Source organism: Phacochoerus africanus, chromosome 1, assembly GCF_016906955.1.
Source record: "Phacochoerus africanus isolate WHEZ1 chromosome 1, ROS_Pafr_v1, whole genome shotgun sequence".
NCBI lineage: Eukaryota > Metazoa > Chordata > Mammalia > Artiodactyla > Suidae > Phacochoerus > Phacochoerus africanus.
The window spans coordinates 41,932,165-41,956,170 of record NC_062544.1 but is presented as its reverse complement, the minus strand read 5'-3'; the positions used below and the strand labels follow the sequence as shown (position 1 = coordinate 41,956,170).

Genomic DNA, 24,006 nt, shown 5'->3' with positions numbered 1-24,006 from the left:
GGATCCTTTTAATATTTTAATATGGTATTAAAAGGATCCTATACTGGGGATCCTTTTAATATTTTAATATGGTATTAAAATTTAAAATGGGCCCTTTCTATTATTTTTTATTTCTTAAATGGGCTTTCAATATAATTATTTTTAAAATTCAGAGTATACATATCCAGCAAACTGATAATAATGGTAATAATTTCAAATGATTATGATGATTATAAAACCATAACGATAACTAATATTTACCAACCAATTACTACGATTCATGCACTGTGGAAAATACACTACACTGGTTATCTCCTATAACAAAATTTTTTTTTAGATGAGGAATGAAAGACCTAAGAAGTACCCCCAAAAAGTCATATGCCCATTGTGATGAGGCCAGGATTCAAATTTAGGCAACATGACTCTGGTGGGTCTGTGCTTAAACATGGCAGTTCTGCATCTATAACAGTGTTTATCAATGCCAAAAGCACATCCAAAACACTGCTCAATCTCTAGTACATTTTCCATTTCATGAAGGTGATAGGTACCATAAAAACAATAAATGGAAGAGTCTCATATAAATGCAAAAGAAATAAAAACCAAAAAAATTACCCAAATGACTTACAAAAACAAAAAAATCCCTACCCCCCTACTGATTTTCATGTCCTTCTTTCCTAAAATAATAAATTAAGTGAAATAAAATAAGTTTTTGTTTCCTACCCAGGTGATAGTTTTGGCTGATAATTCAATATCATATGTCCATACTCAGACTGTAGTAAGATTGCAAGCATGTCATATTTAATAAAGGCCTCTGTGCATATGCACATGTATGTAAATATCTATGTGTAAATGTATTTATGCTTGCTTTGTGCATGTGAGTGTAATTCTAGGGGAAGCATTTTGACTTTCTGCCTCTGTATTTCAAATGAGAAGGGGAAAAGTTATTGTGGGGGGAACCCCACCACCATCTTTATCAGCACAAAGAGAATTTACTGTATTATTTAGCCTATAATACTCAATGGAAAAACCCTTCAAAGAACATCTGCCTTGCATACATTACATTTTAAGGTGTATTTCATAAGATTAAGAACATATAATATGTCAATGCAGGTTCATCAATTGTAATAGATGTTGCACCCTGGTATGGGGGCAGAAAGTATATGGGACATCTATGTACCTTCCTCTTAATTTGGCTGTGAAACTAGAAGTGCTATCCAAAGTAAAGTCCTAAAAAGTTAAAAAACGAAAATATATCATAGAACATGACCTAAGAAGTTATTTAGTCTTCTGACACTTAAATCATTTGCTCACTCCTTATTCATGCTTTAAAAATGAAGGCCTGATATTTGCCCCCAAACATTCCTAAATCGAAACCCCTCTATTTGGGGCCCTTGTATGCTCATCTTACACGCACTGAAGATGAAGTAAGTGAAATTGGAGCTAATGAAACATAAGCAAAAATTCTCTAGTCTGAAGAGTAATCTCCTCTTTGTCATAAAACAAAAATTTAGGTTTCACTAGAGAATGTTCATGAAGTCAATAAATGACCTCAAATTTGTTAAATGATGGCATGAAAGACAATCTCTTTTCAGAATTATATAGCAACAGATTTTCCTTTTCTAAAATGATAAAAGTGTTTTGCACATGTAGGGACGCACTCACTCAGCATATTTATTTTGTTTTATAAAAGCCAATACAATAAGGGATCCTATCAAGAGTGCTGATGTCACAAACTGTCATCACAAAACTTTGATGGCTGACTTCCAGGGGGGAGGAGGATGGGGAGAGGGCTGCACACACAGCAAGCTTTCACAAGGGCCCTCACTCTGTGTTCTAGGAACAGGTTCTTCTTTCCCAGTTTATCTTCTTTGGCCTGTTCCTAACGTCAGTGGCCCTGCACTCTTGGTTTTTCTCCAGGATGGGCTCCCAGGGAAAAAATTTATGGGTAGGTAGTCCAACAATTTTTCAAGATTTGCATGGTATCAAATGATTCAGTAGATTAAAAGGAAGGGTGTGATCAAACGGAGAGGAATGAGCGCAGTACGTTTTCTGCATGCCTACTACGTACCAGACCCTGCCCGACTGACACGTGGTATTTAATTCTGATGCCTCTGAGGTAAATGGATGCTCATGTTCCCTCTCAAGATAAGGAACTCGGTTCTGAGAACTTAAGTAACTCATTGGCAGTCATGCCCTTGGCAAGTGGCAGAGTTCAGTGGTTTCCAAATGCCACGCTGAGACCTGGTGCTCACCCGACAGAATGCTCATTGCTCCTTGTGAGGGTGAGAATAAACACAAACTTTAGAGTGAATTTTTTTTAAGTCATATTTTTTAAAAAAAGTTAACCACATTCCTTTGAAAAACTCTCCTTTATTCTGAGAATACACCTTTTTAAAAAATGGAAACGAAATGCCTTTGAAAAAGAAAATGAGTGTGTATATCAGTGGGGGAATTTCTCTATTAACTAAAGTCCTTTATCTGGAAAAGTAGGGAGTTAGTAATGCTGGCTCAGTCGCCGAGATGGTTTTTGAAGTCTTACTGAATAATAAAATCCCAGGGCATTGGAAAAGAGCAGCAGAACTGGATTTAAACCCAGCCTTTACATACTGTCACACTTCCACTGCACCATGTTGTTGCTTTCTGCACACAAGTGGATTCAGACTATTCTGAGGCTCCACAGAAGTACATATTCTAGACTCAGTACAGTCCAACAGAAGTTTCTGCAGTGATGGAAATATCACTTTCTGTGCCGTCCAGTTCAGTTTGCACTAGACACAGTGACTACTTAGCACTGGAAATATGGCTAGTGCAGCTGAGGAACTGGATACTACCTTTATTTAATGTTAATAGATTTAAATCGAGAGAGTCATCAGTGATTAGTGGCTATCATCTTGACCAGTGCACCTCTTGAGCAATCTTTCAAAACTTCAGTAATAAGAGAAGACAATGCTTTGTATAACTGGAAAAACAAACAAACAAACAAAAAACTACTCTAAGCTTGAGAACAAAAGAGCATTGCTATATTAATGGAACAACAATTCTTGATTGTTTGGCAAAGACAATTTTTGCTCTTCCTTATAAGAGGAAAGATTTGCTCAGAAGCCCATCAGGATTCTCCACCCCTGAAAGGGGAATAAAGATTTTAGTATAATTGCTATTATTATATTCTCATCCAGAGGGTATTATATCTGCCAGCAAATGCCAAAGGCATTGTCTGGCAGCAGCTGTTGGTCAAAATCATTATGTTCAGGGTCAAGATACCTGGATTCTAACTCATGACGTGTATGTGCATGCACACGTGCATGTGTGTGGGTGAGTGCGTGCAAGACATGGCATTTCTGAGCAGAATTTTGTGATATGTAAGTCTGAGCTAATGATATTTTCCCTTGTTTCCTTACATGACTGTTTTGAAGATCAAGTTCTAAACTTCATGGGAGAATCCTATGTCAAGTATAAAGATTATACAGATGTCAGGCAATTTTAAGAACGTACCCCTATCTATCTGCATCAATCCCCAAAGAGTCTATCAAAGCTGAGAGCCAGAGAGGATAAAACATGGTAGTCTTTGTGAATATCTTGAACTTGAACTGGTGACTGTGAGGTCTGTTCATAAACCTTTGAGGCATACTTTTACCATATTCAAAGTGCTCCTGTGTTTGGAGAGCTGGGTTATATACAAGTTGTCTGTCTGGGAAACATCAGGTTGCTTTCCTGGATAAAAAGTACAAGATGGGCCACCTTTAAACCAATGCAGAGCAGACAAACAAACAAAACACCAAAATATATTGAAACAGGTAGGAAATTTTACCTAATCTCTATAGCAGGTGGGGTAAATGAATGGAAACAATGTATTTAAGATAAATAATGCACATGAAACAGCATAAAACAGGAGTTCCTCTCATGGCACAGTGGAAACGAATCTGACTAGGAACCATGAGGTTGTGGGTTCGATCCCTGGCCTCACTCAGTGGATTAAGGATCTGGCGTTGCCGTGAGCGTGGTGTAGGTCACAGACATGGCTCAGATCTGGCGTTGCTGTGGCTGTGGTGTAGGCTGGCGCCTACAGCTGATTAGACCTCTAGCATGGGAACTTCCACATGCTGTGGGTGTGGCTCTAAAAAAATAAAGACAAGAAAAGAAAAGAAGAGAAAAGAAAAGAAAAGAAATGGCATAAAACAAGAGTGTGCTGTCAGGTCAACACATGGAATTAACTCCATGATTTTATGTAAAAGAATTCTTAGTGCCTCCTTTTTTAGCTTCTGAAAAAAAACAAAACAAAACAAACAAAAAAAACAACAACAGCAAAAACTCATAATTGAAAAATAAGAGATTGGATGAAAGTTTTACTTTATTGCACTTTAAAAAAAATCACCACTGGAACCTTTGGATAATGCATAAACCGTAATTCTTGTTTTCTGATTTTTCTGGCAGAGAAACAAAAACCAAAAAAAGGAACAAAAAATAACCAGCCAAACAAACCAAACTGGCCTGGTAGACAGAATAAATTCAGCCTGAATAAATAATAAAGGAACAAAAAATAACCAGCCGAACAAAACCAAACTGGCCCTGGTAGATAGAATAAATTCAGCCTGACTCTAAGTCCCAAAGGAAGAAAACCTGTTGAGACACAGAGACACGAGATCTGCATGTAGCCCTGCTATTCAGAGAAACAGAGAAAAAAGGCTTGGTCTTAGGGCCATTTATAATATTTACTAGCAGACAACATCATGCACTGAACTGCTTCAATGATTTCCTATGACAGGACAGCCTCCCAGATGTGCAGTCATGCACAGAGTTGTCCTTTCTTTTTCTGCGTTTAACTCCTCTACTTCTATTGAGAGGTTGTAAGAATCGATGCCTTACATATATCTACACATAACTATCCAGTAGTCAATCCAAGGTTAAGAAAAACCCTGTGTCAGGAAGCTGACACAAAGCCTGAGAGAAAGCACAATAGGCAGATGGACTATCCGGGGATATTTCTTCTGCAGATCTCACCTCAACTACAAAGTGCCAGGAATCTGAGAGCAAAGCCCAGTGTTCAACAGTACTGACTTGGTTTTTCTGAAGACAAACCACAGGTCTGATTGAAGATTCTCTTTCTTCACATTTGTAATAGCATATCCTCAAATGTTTCATCTTACAGGGACTTAGGATGATTTGCTAATAACCCCTCATATATCTTATATCAAGAAGCACGTCGCATGAATGTTCTAGTAGTGAGTGTGATTATTTTTCCTATGTGGCTCAGAAAACTGTACAGAAGGAATTGAGAACAATTCACTAAGGATCTAAGTCTGATAAGCAAACTAAATATTTCATGTGATTGATGTATACGTAGAAAGAGATTTTATATAGGAATCTGAATATTAATGGGTTAAGTCTCCTTTTCTATCTGGGTAAGGACGCAGAATTTTTTTTTTTTAATGTTTTAGGGCTGCACCTGTGGCATATGGAAGTTCCCAGGCTAGGGGTCAAATTGGAGCTATAGCTGCTGGCCTGCATCACAGCCACATGAACATGGGATCTGAGCCATGTCTGTGAACTACACCTCAGCTCATGGCAAAGCCAGATCCTTAACCCAATGAGCGAGGCCAGGGATCAAACCGACATCCTCATGTATACTAGTCGGGTTTGTTACCACTGAGCCATGACAGGAACTCCTAGAATTATTATTTTTTAAATCACAAGACTGTATGATGCAAAAAAATTTTTTGCCCTGTTTTCATGGGTCTATAGTGTCTTCAAACAGTACCCAGACATGAAGTAGGTACTATCAATATTTGCAGAATGAGTAAAAGCATGACACTCTCATCTGAAAATGCAGCCAATGAATACACTCACTTAGAATGTGGGAAAAGACATAGGTTGGTTACCTGCATTAGAAAGCAACTTTCTTCTTTGTCCTGACCTATCACCACCTGCCACATTCCCACCACCTCCTATCAGGATTTAAAGTTCTGAAAATTTTCATTTTGTAATGCTAGAGCATGGTTTTGATTTGTCTTCTTTAATACATACAGGAAAAAATACTGGGATAGAAGAGTAATTGAGAGCACCCAGGCACAGTATCTTTAATTGACAGAACTAGAATCCCTTATGTAATGGCCATCTGTCAAGGAAGAAGCAGGAGGAACCCCAAATTTTCAACTTGGTTCATTCATCTAAGGCCACATTGCACTAACAGCACTATGTAGGTTACTGGGCTAGCCTTCTTCATTGAAGATGGCTTTTAAACTTTCCTAATTTTAGTCAGATAATTAATTTTATTCATACTTTGCTCTCAGATTATGTTCTTTGTATACACTGAAAAGTAAGGCAGTTCTCCTTGACCAAGGTTGGTTTGAGTTTGCCCTCTAGCAGGGATTTGATACCTCATAAAATTGTGGTGTAATCACTTTTATTATTAAGCTACCAATCTCCCACATTTTTAAAAAGTAGATGTTACTCTTTGTAAAGTATTAAGTCTGAGGTAAAGCATAACCACATGGTCAATCATTTACGAGGTGAAACAGCTCATTTGCACACTACATTTTTCTCATTGAGTATAGGAGCTGGGGAACACTCAGGTGACTATTTTTCCGTTTTGTTTTTCTTTTTTTCTCAATTAAAACTGGAGTCCAAACACTCTATGAAGTATTAAGGAAATTCAGGAAAGAAAATTTGATGCTAAATATTAGGGCAAACTCTCCTAAAGATGCAATAGAATTTCAGTAGTCTTAGCATGAAAATAATGAATTTCTAACATATTAGGTCAATATCCATTTATTTTTCCCTCTGTTTAAGAACTTTTTTTTTAGGGCTGCACCTGCAGCATGTGGAAATTCCCAGGCTAGGGGCTGAGATTCAAATCAGAGCTACAGCTCCACATCTACACCAAAGCCACAGCAACGCAGGATCTGAGCCACGTCTGCAACCTACACCTCAGCTCGTGGCAACACCAGATCCTTAGTCCACTGAGCGAGGCCAGGGATTGAACCTGTGTCCTCATGGTTACTAGTCAGGTTCTTAATCAACTAAGCCACAACAGGAACTCCTTTTTAAAAATTTATTTCTATTTTTTAAAGAACTTTTCACAATTAACATTTATTTCTCCACGTCCCCTAAGACCTCAGGATGTATGACTTTGGCAGTGATAAGCAAGAGGTATTAGAACACATAACTTAATTATTTTGTTATTTTAAAAGACTGGAGCACTCAAGAAAATGCTGCAGCAATACATGAAAATTGACTGTTTTTACCCTGTGACATTAACAAATATAGTCATTCAAAATGTCAGAATATTAGAACTTCCTTTCTATGATTCTTTGGGTATGAGATTAGGAATATGATATTTTTAATTCCTTAATTCAGAAATTGAATAAGCATGTTTGCCTAATTTATAAGTATTATTTTACCATTTATGGATCTCCTATTTTTTTGAGCTAGAAATAAAACAATCCCTGGGACTGGAAAAAGAAGTGAAATTTTTTTAAAAAATGAAAAGAAGAAAAGAAGTAGCAAAATTCTAGTAGCCAATGACCTTAGAATATTCTGCTAATAGACTTCTTGGTATTTAATGGCTAGTGTGAGTTTGAGGTCCTATCAATATTCAATAATGACAATACTACTAATAATAAAAACTTGCCACCTCCCAGGGAATAGAAGAAAAAGCCTGGTTTATCTGGCTCATTACCAAAATATTACTTTTGTTAATAATAAACTATTTTGTCTACCTGGGGTCCTAACAGAATTAAGACTAGGATAAATTCTCAACTCTAGAGCTCATCGAGAAGTTCATGGTTCAGCAAAAGTTGAATCTGCTGAATATTTTTCTTTCTCTTAACAAAATGTCTTTTTTCACAGAGGTTTGTTTAGCACCAATCCTAAGGACATTGATAAACACCTTAATCTAGAGGTGTTTGAGAAAGTTTCTCAAACTTTCTCAATTCAAGACATTCTTAGCATCTCAGTTATTTTACAGCACCTCATTGGTCAAAAGAAATAACTAATAGTGGCAACTATTAAGAATTTAGTCCCAACTATTTAAGAAGGTTTTGTCTCCACAACTGAGCATCTGTTGAGTTCTACACAACTTCTCACTTGGGAATGAGCTTGGACACAGTCTGCCTCATTTTCTGGTCCACAGTGATTTTTGAGCAATGCTTGCTTCTTATCATAGCAATCGTCAACATCCCAGTTTTGCAAATATACAATGTCACAGAAAGAAAAGTAATGATCTAAAGTTGAAACTGGGAACTGTCAAGCTGTTATTTCTCCAGATAACTGACAGATGTTTCTGTGTTTCTCTTGAAATTTAAAATACCCCTGGCACCCATGTTAGCTCCCAGTGGTGGCCCAGAGAACCTCAGCACAGGTTGTGGGAACCCAGGTCACAGTCTAATTTTTCTAACGCCATTGAGTGAGGGGTAAGGACATGCCTACAGCTGAGAAAACTGGGGAATTAGGGAAGGAATTATTTAACCGTGGTACCTTTCTGTGTTTAGAAAATGGTAGAGGACTTTCACATGGCAAGTAGACAGGTGCTCATTAGTACTAGTAAGATCTAAAAATCTAGTTAGATGGGGCTACCAACTTTTCATATAGATTGAAAGAGAACCAGACTCTTCGTAATGCAGCCTGTCTTTCATTTTTATTTTCAGAGCTACTCTAGTAAGACTAATGAAGAATAGTGTATCCTTAATAGAAGTGATGAAGAGATATACAAGAAATCTCTCTTCCTTTTTTAAACTCAGGACTAAAATCAACATCACCTTCTACTCAGCAGTCATAGGAAGAGGCCACAAATGACCAAGAGGTGGTGAGGGATTTGCTCACTGCTAAAGAAGGGGTAGAAATTTGAGATGGGGGGTGGGGTCCCCTAGCTGAGAGACCACCTACATTGATACTACTCAGGCTCCAACAATGGAATGACAAGGACTAATTAGCTAGACCGCCAAGTGTGCCCCAGCTTTTTATGGTACATGGGGTCCACGCACCTCCTCTTCACTGCCTCTTCCATGCCCTCCCCCATATGCATCAGTATGTATGGATGAGTAAAGGGTCACTTGGATTATCTTTGGATTCTGTGTGTTGGTGTTTATTCAGCAGATGATGGGGACTAGAGGCGCATAATTCAGATAAATTGAAAAATGTTATTAACTGGCATGGTTTGACAGGCAGTTTGTATGCAACAAACATAGTTTCTTGACTAAATTTTGTCTTCCATTTATTCTATCAGGATAATGCTGATAATTATCCTGTTAATTTTTCCAGAGGCTCATATCTATATATTTGCAAGTACAAATAACACTATATTATGGGAGAAGGGCAACAACAGAAGTAACTGTTATTCAGGAGCCAAAACAGTATTAAACGCATTTTGAAGAATTTAAGGGGGAAAAAAGTTATGTATTTTATGTAATTATCCATTTATTCTGTAATTTTATTCATGTTTCCTCATGACAGCACTTGGGCAACCTTCTTTTATCTAATTGTTTCTACTCTTTTTGTGTGTGTGACTTTTTAGGGCCGTACCCACAGCACATGAGGTTTCCAGGCAAGGGGTCGAATCGGAGGTATAGCCGCTGGCCTATGCCACAGCCACAGCAGTGTCAGATCTGAGCCACCATCTGGGACCTGCACCACAGCTCACGGCAACACTGGATCCTTAACCCACAAAGTGGGAACAGGAACCAAACGTGCATTCTCATGGATGCTTGTCAGATTCATTTCCACTGAGCCATGACAGGAATCCCTAGTTGTTTCTACTCTTGTAAAATACTTTTTACTCAATGGTAGTTCAAGTTTACATTTCATGGATTTATTTCTTTAGGTATTTGTGCTAATGACTTTCCTATTTCTTATGAAGGATCAAGTTGCTACTGGGGATCCATTTAACCAGCTGTGTGATAGTCTTCTGAGAAGAGGCTGCCAGGAATTTCTCTACCACATACAAGCTATTTTTTTAGATGTCGAGTTTGGTCTATAGACGTGTATGTATTTCCCAAGAGCCAGTTACATATTTTCTTCATTACGTCTCTGACCAGTTTGAGCTTATTTTATTTTATTTATTTTGCTTTGCTTTGCTTTGCTTTTTAGGGCTGCACCCATGGCATATGGAAATTCCCAGGCTAGGGGTCCAATCCAAGCTACAGCTGCCAGCTTATGCCATAGCCACAGCAACTTGGGATCTAAGCCATGTCTTTGACCTATACCACAGCTCAGGGCAATGCCGGATCCCTGATTCACTGAGCAAGGCCAAGGATGGAATGCACATCCTCATGGATACTAGTTAGGCTGGTTTCTGCTGAGCCACAATGGTAACTACTATTCTTTTATTCTTAAACTAAAAACTAAATTTTCATGGTGCCAAGAGGTTCATTTGGTCAAATGAATTTGATCAACAGGTACTTCTGTTTCTCAGCTGTTTTATTGCAATAGTTCATAGCACTTTGTTTATAATGGCATTAGTCAAATAATGTTCTTCTAGAAATGATCAAAATGTTTTGTAGTGTTTTGTTTTGTTTTGTTTTTTCTTTTTACAGCTGTGCATGTGGCATACAGAAGTTCCTAGGCTATGGGTCGAATCAAAGCTGCAGCTGCTGGCTTATGCCACAGCCACAACTTGAAGCAACAAGGGATCCTCAACCCACTGAGCGAAGCCAGGCATCAAACCTGCATCCTCATGGATACAAATTGGGTTCTTAATCCACTGAGCCACAACAGGAACTCCCTCCTGTTGTATTTTCAAAAATGGTTAGGCTCTTAGAACCTTGGACCTTGTATCTGTAAAATGGCACACTAATGTTCTTATTCACAGAACTGTGAAAAGTATCAAATGAGAGAGCAGATGTGAAATACTTAGAAAAATGAAGAATCATGTACACATGAAATCTATGCTATGATTATTATTACTACCATTATTAGTCTTATTTTCTTCTTGTGCTTCAGCTATCTAATTACTATTTATAGAAGATAAGATAATGCCATCCTGTCTTAATAGGAGGTAATTATCTTCCTTCTCACTTTATCAACAAATTAAACAATTATATTTCAATTTAAAGAGCATTTACCGGTTTTCTAAAACATTTTATTCAAACAGATGATCACACATTGGATTGTACCAACATGGTACATACACTAGTAGGTCTGCATTTGAGACTTCTAAGGGGTTTTCTCAACAGGAAATCTTCATTAGAACAGGTAAGTGTAAAATCGTCAAAAGCAATTGAAATATAAAATAAAGTCATTACCTATGGAGTACTTTTGAATTACAGACACTATACAATCTTCCCAGCATAATCATGAACTCAGTAAGAAAGTGGAGGCTTACATGTGGCCATGTGTGAAGTCAGATAAAAAGAGGGGATAATCCTTTATATGTAGTGAGTGTATGTAGTATCAGATTGAAGACTGAAACGGTGGTTATTTATTCTCTTTGACTCGCTTCTCAGAGAAACTTAAATCTCCCTGGTAGAAAGAATGCTTTCCAGGAGTCAGTTAAAGGAAAATCTTATTTCTCCAATATCAATATCCACGAGCCATGGGAAAGCTGGAACATGTCAAGACATTATTTTTCAACAAAATATAGAGAAGACATTATTTTTCAACAAAATACAGAGTTGCATCATGGTCTAATTAGATTTGCCATTCCTATGTGAGTCCAATCAGATAAAGGAACTCTTGAATAGGTACAGTGAAAAATGAGGTCATCCTTGTAAGTTTACTTTGGAAAGAAAATCACTCTTTAAAAGTGAAACATTTGTAGGTGTTTTATAAAATGCACGGATGCACACAGGTAGCCAAAAAATCAGTTTGCTATAATTTTAGAAAACAGAATGCATAGCTATGTAAAACATAGTCCACTAACTCACCACTGAGTTTATTCCTGGCCTCTACCTAAAGTCAAGTTGTTTCACCTTTGATGAAGTTGAAGGAGATGGCTTTCAACATGGTCATTCATCCATTCAGTTATTTATTATTATCTATGGGGCTTTTCAGCATTTTTCTTGTCTAATTTCCCCTCTCTACTCTCTTGTGTGATCTGCAGTGTGGCTCCTTCAAGCTTTTCCCCCTGTTCTTAAGCTGCTCCATCCCTCTCTCCTTCAGCTGTCAATGGCTATACTCTCTACTTGTATGAAAAAGTAGAGCTCATAAGCCATCAAATCTCTAAATATTTTACCCATGTATTTCTGAGGTTAGTCCCTTTACTTGAACTCATGATCATATTTTTGTCAGCAACTACAGCTTCATATTTAACACCTGTGTCCTTCAGCCTAAGTGTTCTGAATTGAAAAAAAATTTTGCTGATATTTCCAGTTTCACTTCACTCCTCCACTCATTCTTCTATCATCCCACTAAAATACTTCTCCCAGTGGCCACCCAAATCTTAGTAATTATAGAAGGTAATTAGTTCTTCTCTAATTTCTTCTCATCCTCTGCACTGTTGTTTCTACTCTTTGTCCTTGTCCTTTAACTGTTGTCTCATTTCTCCTAGAGTTCTAGCCTCATCATGTAAAGGCCAAATGCATTACATCATTATGTTGTCTCCTCTCTAACCTGTGTTCCCATGTCAATATCACTGTTCATTTACTTGTTTGGGGTCAAAACTGCAGCATTCTCTTTAATTCTCCTTGCCCACCGGCTGTTTCCCAACACACACCCACACACACACACACCCACACACACACACACCCACACACCCCCCTTCTGTAAGTCTCCAGCCTTTTGCACCTGGACCAACCTGTGATTATCCTGCCTCCAGTCCCTTGACCTGAGCCTCCACTGTATTTAGCCTGCTTTGTTTCTATGGCTTTTAACATGATCTATACCCCTTTAATCTATACAATCATTTAACTTTATACAATTATTCAACAACAGAGCAATGAGAAGCAAGAAAAGCAAGAATATGATCACATGACCCAAGCTAAAAACTGCTGTGGTCCTGAGGTCCCATAGGCTGTATTCAAATATTCTCATTCTCTCTCTCTCTTGCCATTTCCCTGCTCATATCAACTACACTGCCATTCTTTAATTGAGCGATGATTGTCCTCCTCCCACATTCTTCAAATATCGCCCCCTTTGCCTGGCTTTCCCTGGCTGGCAAACTCCCCTTCTCCTCTCCTTTTCACTCATAGCTTTGTTAATGATTCAAGGATGATGCTCGCCATATTTTATTACAAAGGTCTAAAATGTCATCCTTCCTGCCCTGCCCCCACCCCCAACTCCAACCCTTGTGCAGACTGGAAGCTTGGAATACACCATAGTTGCTCATTAAGTATTTTTATTATGTGTTAATAAATAAACGAATGTCTTAAATTTCAAATCTAAGAAAGTGGGATAAAAATAACACAGAAATAGTGCCAATGGGAAAAGGAATTTGTTTTGGAGTGAAGAAGAGTGGACACCATCACTACAATGAATTAATGACGAATACGTGCTACTTAATGAGTGTGAAGGAAGAGCAAAACAGGAAATGCTGGGTTTCCAGAAGGCAATTAACTGCTGCAGATCTGGATCTCAACTGAGGCTGCAGGGCCAGAGGTACTGAGCAGTAAGTCATCTGATGAAAGCTGATGGCTGAATCTAGATGCAAAAGAGTTTTCTAAAGCAGAGCCCGGGGCTATACTTGCAGACCTATGTTAAGGGTGATAAGAAGAGCTGGTGGAGAAGAGGTCTGTGAACAAGAGGGAAGAGAGAACACAGCAATGATGACAGGTAGGGAATAAAACACACCCTGTGTTTCCTCTAATGACTGGCACCAGGCCTTCTACCTTATGGGAGACTGATGCATATTACTTGATCAGTGAATTTTTAAAGATCAATATGAATGGAAGATCAATTTCAGAACATAAGGCTACACAACATAAAAGAAAATAGAATAGATGTAGATCTTGGGATTAGGTGGGAGGATGGGGAGAGATACAATTACAGAAGTTTTAATTGCCAAAAATGCAGGTTGAAAAAAAAGAGAGTAGACTGGACAGTTTTTGAAAGATGGTGTATGATTAGAGGTAGGTGATGAGATGTTTTTGCTTGTAGCCATAAGGAGACAAGTTATGGCTTGTCTCCAATAACTTGGAGACAAGTAATATCTAAGAGACAATATGTAAGTGGAGACAATATGTAAGTCTTTTCCATAAATTATTCGATCTGGGATCTGTCACTTCATTCACTTACTAGCTATTTGAGATCAAGAAGCCTGTCTTAGAGTTTTCCTCAATCTCCTGCAGTGCTTTTAAACAAAGACAGCTACACGATGGGGATTGAGTGACTTTAAATTGAATCAAAATGATTGTACTTGAGTTGCTCATTCCTAGGGAAAAGAGCGTGTTATCATTTTACAACCATTAATAAATGGCAACCAAGAACTATAGGTAGTGAAAATGAGGAAAGCACAATTTCAATTCTAGAATCTCACACAGCCCTACTGGGATACTTAGATGACCTATTAGAATACCGAGAATAGCACTAGTCCCTCAGGAACATCATATGGTTCCTACAAGACTCAGTCTGTTCTGAGTTTTTGAGGTGGTGGTGTCATGAGAAGACTGTGATGTTACTGCAGAAAAGTCTAGATGCACTAACTCTACTCAGAGGCAAAGTTACCACATGGCAGTGCTGGTATCGAGTGAGAGTTAGGTCCTATTTAGAAGCCTTCAGAAACTAGAAAACTGATGAATACTGCAGTAAACACAAGCCTGGAATGTGCTGAGAAAATGAGCTAATGACGCTATATGATCTGCAAACCTGCTTATCGGTTTTAATCATTTTCCAAGCTGTGCCATGTCTTAAACGATATTCAGGTCTGTCTAATATTTTTGGTGCTTGCCTCCAGTGATTCACATTCCAAAAAAGGTTTAATTTAGACAAACCTCCGCAAATATCTCTCAAATGATCTGGCAAACCACTGCTAACATCTGTATGGTACATCTGTTGTGATATATGCAAAGTGCCATACTTTCTAATATCACAGGGACTTGAGTTTAAAGCTTTCAAAATATTCAAAAATATTCACATGGTTGCATAGCTAAAACTCAGGTCGTATATGAATGTAGGCTAATGTTTCAAGTGTAAATATGTTTATTAAAACTGTGACTTTCACTTTTCTCAGACAGTGTATTATTTGGGAAATCCACTGTTCCTTATCAAGAGTCATACTGTACCCAAAGTCAATCTGCCATTTCTCTCTAGCTTGTATAATTTTAGCCACCATCCTTTTTAAATTAGAGAAGGATACAGTCAAATATCCCTGGTTTTATCAGCTCTAGAGATAAACTGACTTGCTCTTTTTGGTAGGAGCCCCCTCTTTTCTTTGCTCACCCTTAGACTTACATGTCACTGGCAATGGAGGAGTTCCGGGACATAGACTTTGGTGAGAGGTCATAATCGCTGTCAGATCGGTACAGGAAGGACTCCCGGCGTTGACTGTGGACAAAGTTTGCTTGGAGAATGAGCCCAGATCCTGGGCTGGTCATGGGATCCAAGGGACTCCGTCCCGAAGATGTGCCATTGTCCACATCAAAACTGTAAGTGAAGGAGAAGAAATGACATTGCTGTGAACGTCTGTAAGTTGAGATTTTAGTAAAGGGAGATTTCCAATTTAGGAACTGACAGCAGGAATACCTACAGCTGATACTTGCTGTTAAAAAGTGACAGTACCAAAACTCACAAAAGGAAAAAACGTATTGACGTCCTACGTTTGTCTTCCCAAGCTGTTGAGTACCTCTGTTAACTGGCCAGATACAAATATGTATGTCTCTCTGAACTCAAGTTTGGTTAAAAAAGAACCATTCTGTAAAGACTAGTTCTCCCAAGTACAGAATTCCTCTTACATAGTAATTTACTAAATATTTGGATTCAATTCAATAAATGCCTATTAAATGCCTAATATTCTTGCTTCTGCAAACCTGGGCTTTTCCACTCCCCACTATGTCTACCCAAACACGAATTCCTGTTGTAGCCCCTTCCCTGCACTCCCAATATATTGTTCAGGATTCCATCAACTCTCACCTACATTATTATAAGAGCCTTTAAATTAGTCTCTCAGATTTATTTTCCACCCTATACCCAGAGTGATTCTTCTTAAAGTGTACATCTATGTAACTTGTCACTTAAAAACCTCTCAGTAGCTCACTGCTGTCCTCAAGGATAAAGTTCAAATTTCTTGGCTGAACTGACAGTCTTAAGAATCTATTCTCAATGACAATGAACCCTTTTCCCAACCTCTGCCTGCAATATTCTTCTTCCAACTGGCACTCATACTCCCCCCATACAGAACCACCCTCTCCTTGTCTCAGGCTCTCACTACCTCATCTCTGCCCCCCAGTTGCTCAACCCTCCAATTCTCTGCCTAATTAGTATCCATCCTTGAGGACTTGGCCTTCACCTGAAATGCTGCCCTGGGAGCCCAGAGCTTTATGAGAAGCCCTTTCTCTGTGCCCCTAGGGTTCTTTCACTCCCTATGGGTAGCATTTGCAATGGATTATACATGCTTACCACTTAGTCTCCATTCCTAGCTTGAGCTCTCTGAGAATGGAGATTCTGGTGTTCTTAGCACTTTGAATGGCACTTTAGTAAACTTTACTAATCGGTGTGAGTTAATGATCAAATGAATGAAAGGCGTGATGCTCAGCAATACAGATTTTAGAGTGTGGGGTTAAAACTCCACATTCAGTTCTTAACAGCACAGTCTTTATAATCTAGATAACCTCTCTACAAAGAGCTTTTCTAGTCAAACATCAGCACCGTATATTAAAATAAAGTCAACTCTTTTGTGTTCTTATAAGAGAGAGCAAAGACAGGGGACAGCCCAGCAGGTATGTGGCTAAAAAATTGTTGAAGGAATAAATAAACAAATGAATTCAAGTCAGTTGTTATAAACATTTTCCCCATTAGAACTTTTATCCAAACTCTCAACCACCCAGTTTTTAAATATTTTTTTAATTTTTTACTGGAGTTTTTAACAAATAGTGTTATGATCCGATGACTGGAGACCAAAGCAGAAGGGACTGTCCAGGGGTTTGATGTGTCATGAATCACCTATGAATCTATGACCAAAGTAGAACCCTGACTCCAAGTCAATCCATCTAGTGGGGAAAAAAAAAAAAAAAAAAAAAAGGAGTTCCATCGTAGCTCAGCAGAAACAAGCCTGACTAGCATCCATGAAGATGCAGGTTCAATCCCCGGCCTCATTCAGTGGGTTAAAGGTCCGACATTGCCGTAAGCTGTGGTGTAGGTCACAGATGTGTCTCAGATCCTTCATTGCTGTGGCTGTGGTGTAGGCTGGCAGCTGTAGCTCTGATTCGACCCCTAGCCTGGGAACCTCCATGTGAAGCAGATGCGGCCCTAAAAAGACATAAGACAAAAAGGAAAAAAGAAAAGGGTAAACTCATAATCTATCTTAGCCAGTCATAAACATGTTTTTCAACTTAAAATTTTCTTAGAATTCTTTCACTTTACAGATGTATTCACTGGGTCCTTAAAGGACATTGAGAAATTATGGATTTAAACCGATTCATTTACAGACAAAGACACCAGCTCTTAGAAAGGTTAATTGACCAAAGTTACTGAGCTAACTGGATTTAATCATCTACTATTCCTGAAGTCCTCCCAGCACTAATGCATAATTACGCAAGCCAGAAATGTGTGTTAGCAACTGTGACACCCAAACAGGGCCATCTGTTTCTCGCAAACAGACACCTCATGCATCCGGGACTTCTGGCAATTCTGAGCAAGCCCAGAGGGAAGGAATCTCTAAACATTAAAGAGACTTATTCAGGATCTCTGGTAAGCTCTTCTTGACTCTGCTTGATTCAATAAACATTTATTAAGCACCTACGAGGGGTACACTGAGACACAGAAGTACAGGAGACTCAATTAATCCTGACTGGGATATCCGAAAAATCTTCATGAAAGAGCAGTTTTAAAGAGGGCTTTTGAAGGCATTCAGTGCACAGCTGAGAAACATGAAAGATCTTTTCAGAGGGAGAGGACGGAGACTTTAGCTCTAAGGAGATGGTCATGGCAGCTCTTCAGCATGAGGAGGTCCTCAGGTGAGCACATAAAAGATGATATGCTGATTTCCCTTCACTATCAATATGTTCTTACTGTTTCAAAAAATAAAAGTATCCTTTCTTTGCTATGCAGAAACGAAGATATAGGAGACACAGCTGTCTGATTTTTGGTTTAGTTTTTCTCAGTCTAATTGAGGAAATACCAATGTAACCCCCCAAATCAGTCATTTGTATACTTTTTTATCATTATCATCTCTCCAATGAAATTAAGCAATTCTTAACTTAAAAAAAATCTCCACTATCAGTTTTGGAACATAGGCTGCTAAGTATTTTAAAATATTTAACATTTTTACAGGAATATTACCTACTAAAACCAAACATTTATTAATACATCTTAAGATACTTGATATGGGATATTCTAGGGGCTTTGATATTTTTCTTTGCAGGCTGTAATATAATAGTTCTCCACTAGATGGAGATCCTTTTCTTAAGGAAAATCACAATTGTAACTAAAGGCCAAAAAGCTGTCTCTTAAACTCTCATGAAAACAACCTCTTAAATATTACTCCCCCCAAAAATCCTCATAATCTATAGGAAGTGATTACCAAATACTAATAAAAACAGATTAGCCTAAGGAATATTACTATTATCTTTATAAACAGAGAAGGATCTAAAAATGGTCACAAATGTGTTAATAGACATTAAGTTTTCCTTAAATAAAGAGCTTTTTTGTTCAAATATTAAAACTAAGGATATTCTCTTGGGAGAGATGAGGTTGGGAACAAATCAGGAAGAACTTGAGTCAGTGGATGGTAAGTTAACTGAGAGTTTATTTAGGCTGAAAATTGGATGGCTTCAAATAAGCTACTCATTTTGAAAAAAAAAATATATATATAAACAGCCAGTATCATGGTATTGTTAAGAAAACAAGGTGATGAGGAGTAACCTTAACCTTAGATGTTGGTACCAAAGAGATCAGTTGTGTATTTGCCAAATACATTCTTTGGCAAACACTTTGATACAATGAATCCTCTTTTGATTCACTGCCAGTTAGATGGAATCCAAGTATAAGATTAGCAGAAGCCTGGGAAACTAAGTATAGAATTTGGGAGAGTACAAATGTCTGAGTATAATGATGATGGTGAGAATAATAATCACAATGATGATAGTAATGATAATAAAACCTTTGAAACATTCTCTATGTGCCAGGAATCGTGCTGGGTGCTTTATATACCTTATCTCATCGAATTCTCACAATAACCTTTGAAGTAGGCACTGTATTTTCCACTTGACCAATGAGGAATCTGAGTCATAAAGAAGTGGCTCCATGTATAATCACATGTTCAAGGCCATACAGTGTGTAAGTGGGTTTTAAGCTCAAGCTGCCTGATTCCAGAGCCTGCAAGAATAGCCCCTGTGTTTATGTCGCTGTTACAAAGGCTCCCTATTATTCATTTTAAAAATACAAAAACATCTCTTAGCTTCCTAACCTGGATGGAACTTCAAATGTTAACTCTTTGAAAGTAAGATTCTAATCAAATTATGGATCAGGCATGCCAAGGCTAATTCCAGGACTTGGTCTCTATATGACCCCAATTTTAGAATTTGCCAAATCCTCTATTTTTCCAGGTTTTTTTTTTTAATTTTATTTTTTTGAATTTTATTACATTTATAGTTGTACCATGATCATCGCGACCTGATTTTATAGCATTTCCATCCCAAACACCCAACCCATACCCCTACGCATCAACCTATCTCCTTTGGAAACCAGAAGTTTTTCAAAGTTTATGGGTCAGTATCTGTTCTGCAACGAAGTTCACTGTGTCCTTTTTTTGGATTCCACATGTAAGTGATAGCATTTGATGTTGGTGTCTCACTGTCTGATTAACTTCACTTAGCATGATAATTTCTAGGTCCATCCATGTTGCTGCAAATGCAGTTATTTCTTTCTTTTTAATGGCTGAGTAATATTCCTTTGTGTATATGTACCACACTTCTTTATCCACTATTTTTCCAGTTTTGAATTTAATGATAAGGTGCAAAAAGAGTCTCTGCTATAACCTATTCAGTGGGTTTCCTTACAGGGTTTGAGATTTCATTCAGAATAAGGAGGGCAGGTGAGATCCCAAGAGATGGGAGAGAAAGGGAACCAAGAGCTGGTCAGCCAAACCACCGAAATCAACTTTGGCAGTCTTAGTAATGTAAGTACGGGAGGTGCTCAATTATTCCACATGTTTACTGTCTTTAATGCAGGTCCATGATGCATACAGTCCCTGAGAGAGCTGGCTTTAACCAACAAGGCATTAGTGGAAAAGCAATAATGCAGCTATGCGTGGACCCAATTTGGTCTCGCTGACCAGCCTGCTGCAACCAGAACTGTTGAAGGCTGTGTGTGTCTAGCACTACTCCGGACCCTTTGCTCCAGAGGCCCCTCCTTTTCTGTGGCACCTGTCCCCAACAAAAGCCAAACAGAATACAGGCAAACTGACCAATTGACAAAACTGTACCCAGCTCCCCACCCTGTTCCAAGTCAGAGGAATGACTGGACGATGTGTTCCGATCCACCTACTATTCAGCCTCCTCCACTGCTCTCAGGCTTTGTTACTGAGCTTGTAATCATCTGTCTGTTCATGATCATTTCTCATCCTTGTGGCCCAATGCTCATCCTTGCGGCCCCTGCTTCTCTACTTTACACATTTTGCAGGCCAGGAGGTGGACTCTCTCCCAAGCCATGGTCCTGCTACTGCCCTGGGTAAATAGCTTGTCCCATCCTGACCGCAGGCCCTGATGCTCAACACGGAGCCGCGGCATGGAGCGTGATGGAGGTGATGCACATGAGGACCCCAGCAGAGCAGCTGCGAGGAGCCCTGATTAACAGATGTCCCTTCACCAAAGCATCTATGAAGGGCTCCTGCAGGGAAGCCCCTGGAGAGAACCAAGCAGCCTCTGAAGGCTGAGGGGAGCCCTGGAAGCTTCTGAGCATCTGAGAGCTGCCTCTGTCACTGAGTATGAAGAACAATGGTGCATTGACAACAGAGATCCTCCTATTGGAAGGCGGGGAGATACCAAAAATATGCCAAAGATAGTCACTTGGGTTAGAAAACATGGTTTAAATTTCAAATCTTGGTTCTGGCACTTTCTAATTTGCATGCTCTTGGGCATTTGCTGTAATGGTCTAAGCCTCCACTTTCTGATAAGGGTAATTCCAGTTCCTAACTCCAGGGCTAGTATACAGTGCCATAAAATGTTTGGAAAGCATTTAGCATACTGCCTGGAAGCATGTGCATTCCCAATATTTAGTAGCTATTGTTATTTGTGCTATTATTAATTTTTTTTGCTTTGAGGAGGCCCTTCCCTCCAGGCTCCTCTCTGCACCAGAACACACTGCCTTGGGAAGAGATGGGAGAGAAAGGGAACCAAGAGCTGGTCAGCCAAACCACCGCAATCAACTTTGGCAGTCAAGGAGGCAACAGATGCTAGAGCCAGACTGCTCTTACAACTTGAGCTGCTTTTACAACTTAGTTGCTGTCTCCACCCCACTCCATAATTCCAGTGTGATAACATCAGGGGAGAGGGTGGAGACTGTTGATTTTTCTCTAGATAGTCCTTACAGAGGAGAAAGAACAATTTCCTGCTTGGGATGTGTAAGGCATGGAGATCCCACCCACTTGGGTGGGGCTCCAGCTGAACAGAAATGGCCCTTCAGACCTCAGGTCTGCAGCCACCTGGTACCCATACTGCTGTGTATTCTCTTATACCTGCCTCGTCTGTGGATATAGCAGCCCATGTCCTTGGCTATACAATGGAATCCAATTTGGTGCTTTACCTCTCAGGACAAAGGGATGGTTTGCCCTCAAGCTTAATGGAGTATAAGTCAAGTTGGATAATTCAAAAATATTTTGTTCTCTCTATAGTAAGCATTTTTTTTTTTTTTTTTGGCCGTGCCTGCAGCATGTGGAAGTTCCAGGGCCAGGGATCGAATCTGAGCCAGAAGAGTGACCCAAGCCACAGCAGCGACAACAGATCCTTAACCACTAGACCACCTTGGAACTCCCTCTAATCAGTATTTTATACGTGGTTATCAATATCACATTATGAAACCTGTTTCTAATTAGTGCCAATGATGTTTTCCATTCAAGATTTTCCTCAGATCAAACAGATTCTCTGGAGCAAAGAAAATACTAGCCTCCTCGAATTCCCCATTTTAATATTTACTTTGCTCAGATTATCTATAGAGATGTGACTGTAGGAAACAGCATTTTACAGTGATAAGCATGAATGGTGATCTTTCCTAACTAATCCCCAAGCTGTATCTCAAATTTGAATAGAACACCGTTAGAGGGTATGGTATTTGCAGATCAGTTGATTATAGTTAAGCAACGGTATGCAGGTTTTCTTGCATAATACATATATTTGCATGGAGGATGTGCAATTCTACCCTTTGTTTTCACAGATGGTTTTTATAAACAAAAGCCTGCCATAAAAGGGAAAGATATCTGGGTATTTATGCGTAAAAATATCAGGTGATCTCAGGGAACACACATTTGTTTCTGATGTGTCAATGACACTCCCGAGTCACAGAGGGCAGCAAAGAGATTCAAGGTGAAAATGATGGTGTGAGTTTGATGTTTGGACTGGTGGCCAGAAGGGACAAGCTGGACTACCTTGGTACGTTTTTGCCAAATGAGATGGCAAAAGGCTGATTTTTCTGAAAGATGTATCTAAAATTTTAAAAGCTCAAACTCAGACTTGTTTTACTTGAGGTTTATAGATTATGTCTTCGTGGGTATTTTAAAGGAAAATTTTCTGGGAGTTCCCATTGTGGCTAGTGGTTAACAAATCCGACTAGGAACCATGAGTTTGCGGGTTGGATCCCTGGCCATGCTCAGTGGGTTAAGGATCTGGCGTTGCCATGAGCTGTGGTGTAGGTCAGCAGCTGCGGAGGAGGCTCGGATCCCGCATTGCTGTGGCTGTGGCATAGGCCAGCAGCTGCTGCTCTGATTCGACACCTAGCTTGGGAACCTCCAAATGCAGTGGGAAGCGGCCCTAGAAAAGGCAAAGATAACAAAAAAATAAATAAAGTCTATTGATACCATGGAGTGATTAGTAGGTATAAAACTGACCATATATAAACTCTGAACACTGTGACCTTGGAAGAGTATTAAGTAAAAATTTAAGAAGGGGAGTTCCCAGTGTGGTGCAGTCGGAAATCAATCCTACTAAGAGCCATGAGGTTTCGGGTTTGATCCCTGGCCTCGCTCAGTGGGTTAGTGGGTTGAGGGTCTGGCATTGCCATGAGCTGTGGTGTAGGTTGCAGAGGTGGCTCGGATCCCACACCATTGCTATGGCTGTGGTGTAGGCCAGCGGCTACAGCTCCAACTGGACCAACTGATGTATAGCCTGGGAACTTCCCCACGCCGTGGGTGCAGCCCTAAAAATACCAAAAAAAAAAAAAAAAAAAGAAGAAGAAGAATATAAAACCTGATATGCAGGCCTTCCTTGAGTGAAAGGAAAGAGGAAAGGGGTGTGTAGGCCCTTTGTTGGGTCAAATGTCGTTATTGGGACAGAGAAGAAAGTGAAGGACATCTTAAAAAAAAAAAAAAGAAAAAGAAAAGAAAAGAAAAAAGGAGTTCCCGTCGTGGCGCAGTGGTTAACGAATCAGACTAGGAACCATGAGGTTGCGGGTTCGGTCCCTGCCCTTGCTCAGTGGGTTAAGGATCTGGCGTTGCGGTGAGCTGTGGTGTAGGTGGCAAACGTGGCTCGGATCCCGCATTGCTGTGGATCTGGCGTAGGCCGGCGGCTACAGCTCCGATTAGACCCCTAGCTTGGGAACCTCCATCTGCCGAGGGAGCGGCCCAAGAAATGGCAAAAAGACAAAAAGACAAAAAAAAAAAAAAGTAAAGTTTTCTTAACTGAACCTGCTTAACGAAAGATCTCAAATAGGTCCTAACCTGGGGCTGCGGCTTTGGGAGTTGGCAGCAAAGGCTGCAGTGGCAGAGTGGGGTCTGTGCTTGCAGTTAACTCTCAAAAA

The 24,006-nt window shown here is 39.4% G+C and overlaps 1 protein-coding gene across 6 annotated transcripts in view; it reads right to left on the bottom strand.

Moving 5' to 3' along the window:
- The window catches only part of PDE4D (phosphodiesterase 4D), a 1,473,810-nt gene that overhangs the window by 210,685 nt on the left and 1,239,119 nt on the right, over positions 1-24,006 (bottom strand). For all 6 annotated transcript variants that reach the window (XM_047756094.1, XM_047756021.1, XM_047756175.1 and 3 more), the window contains one exon: positions 15,295-15,486. In XM_047756094.1, coding sequence (XP_047612050.1) covers positions 15,295-15,486 — 192 coding nt within the window. The remainder of the gene's footprint in view (positions 1-15,294; positions 15,487-24,006) is intronic.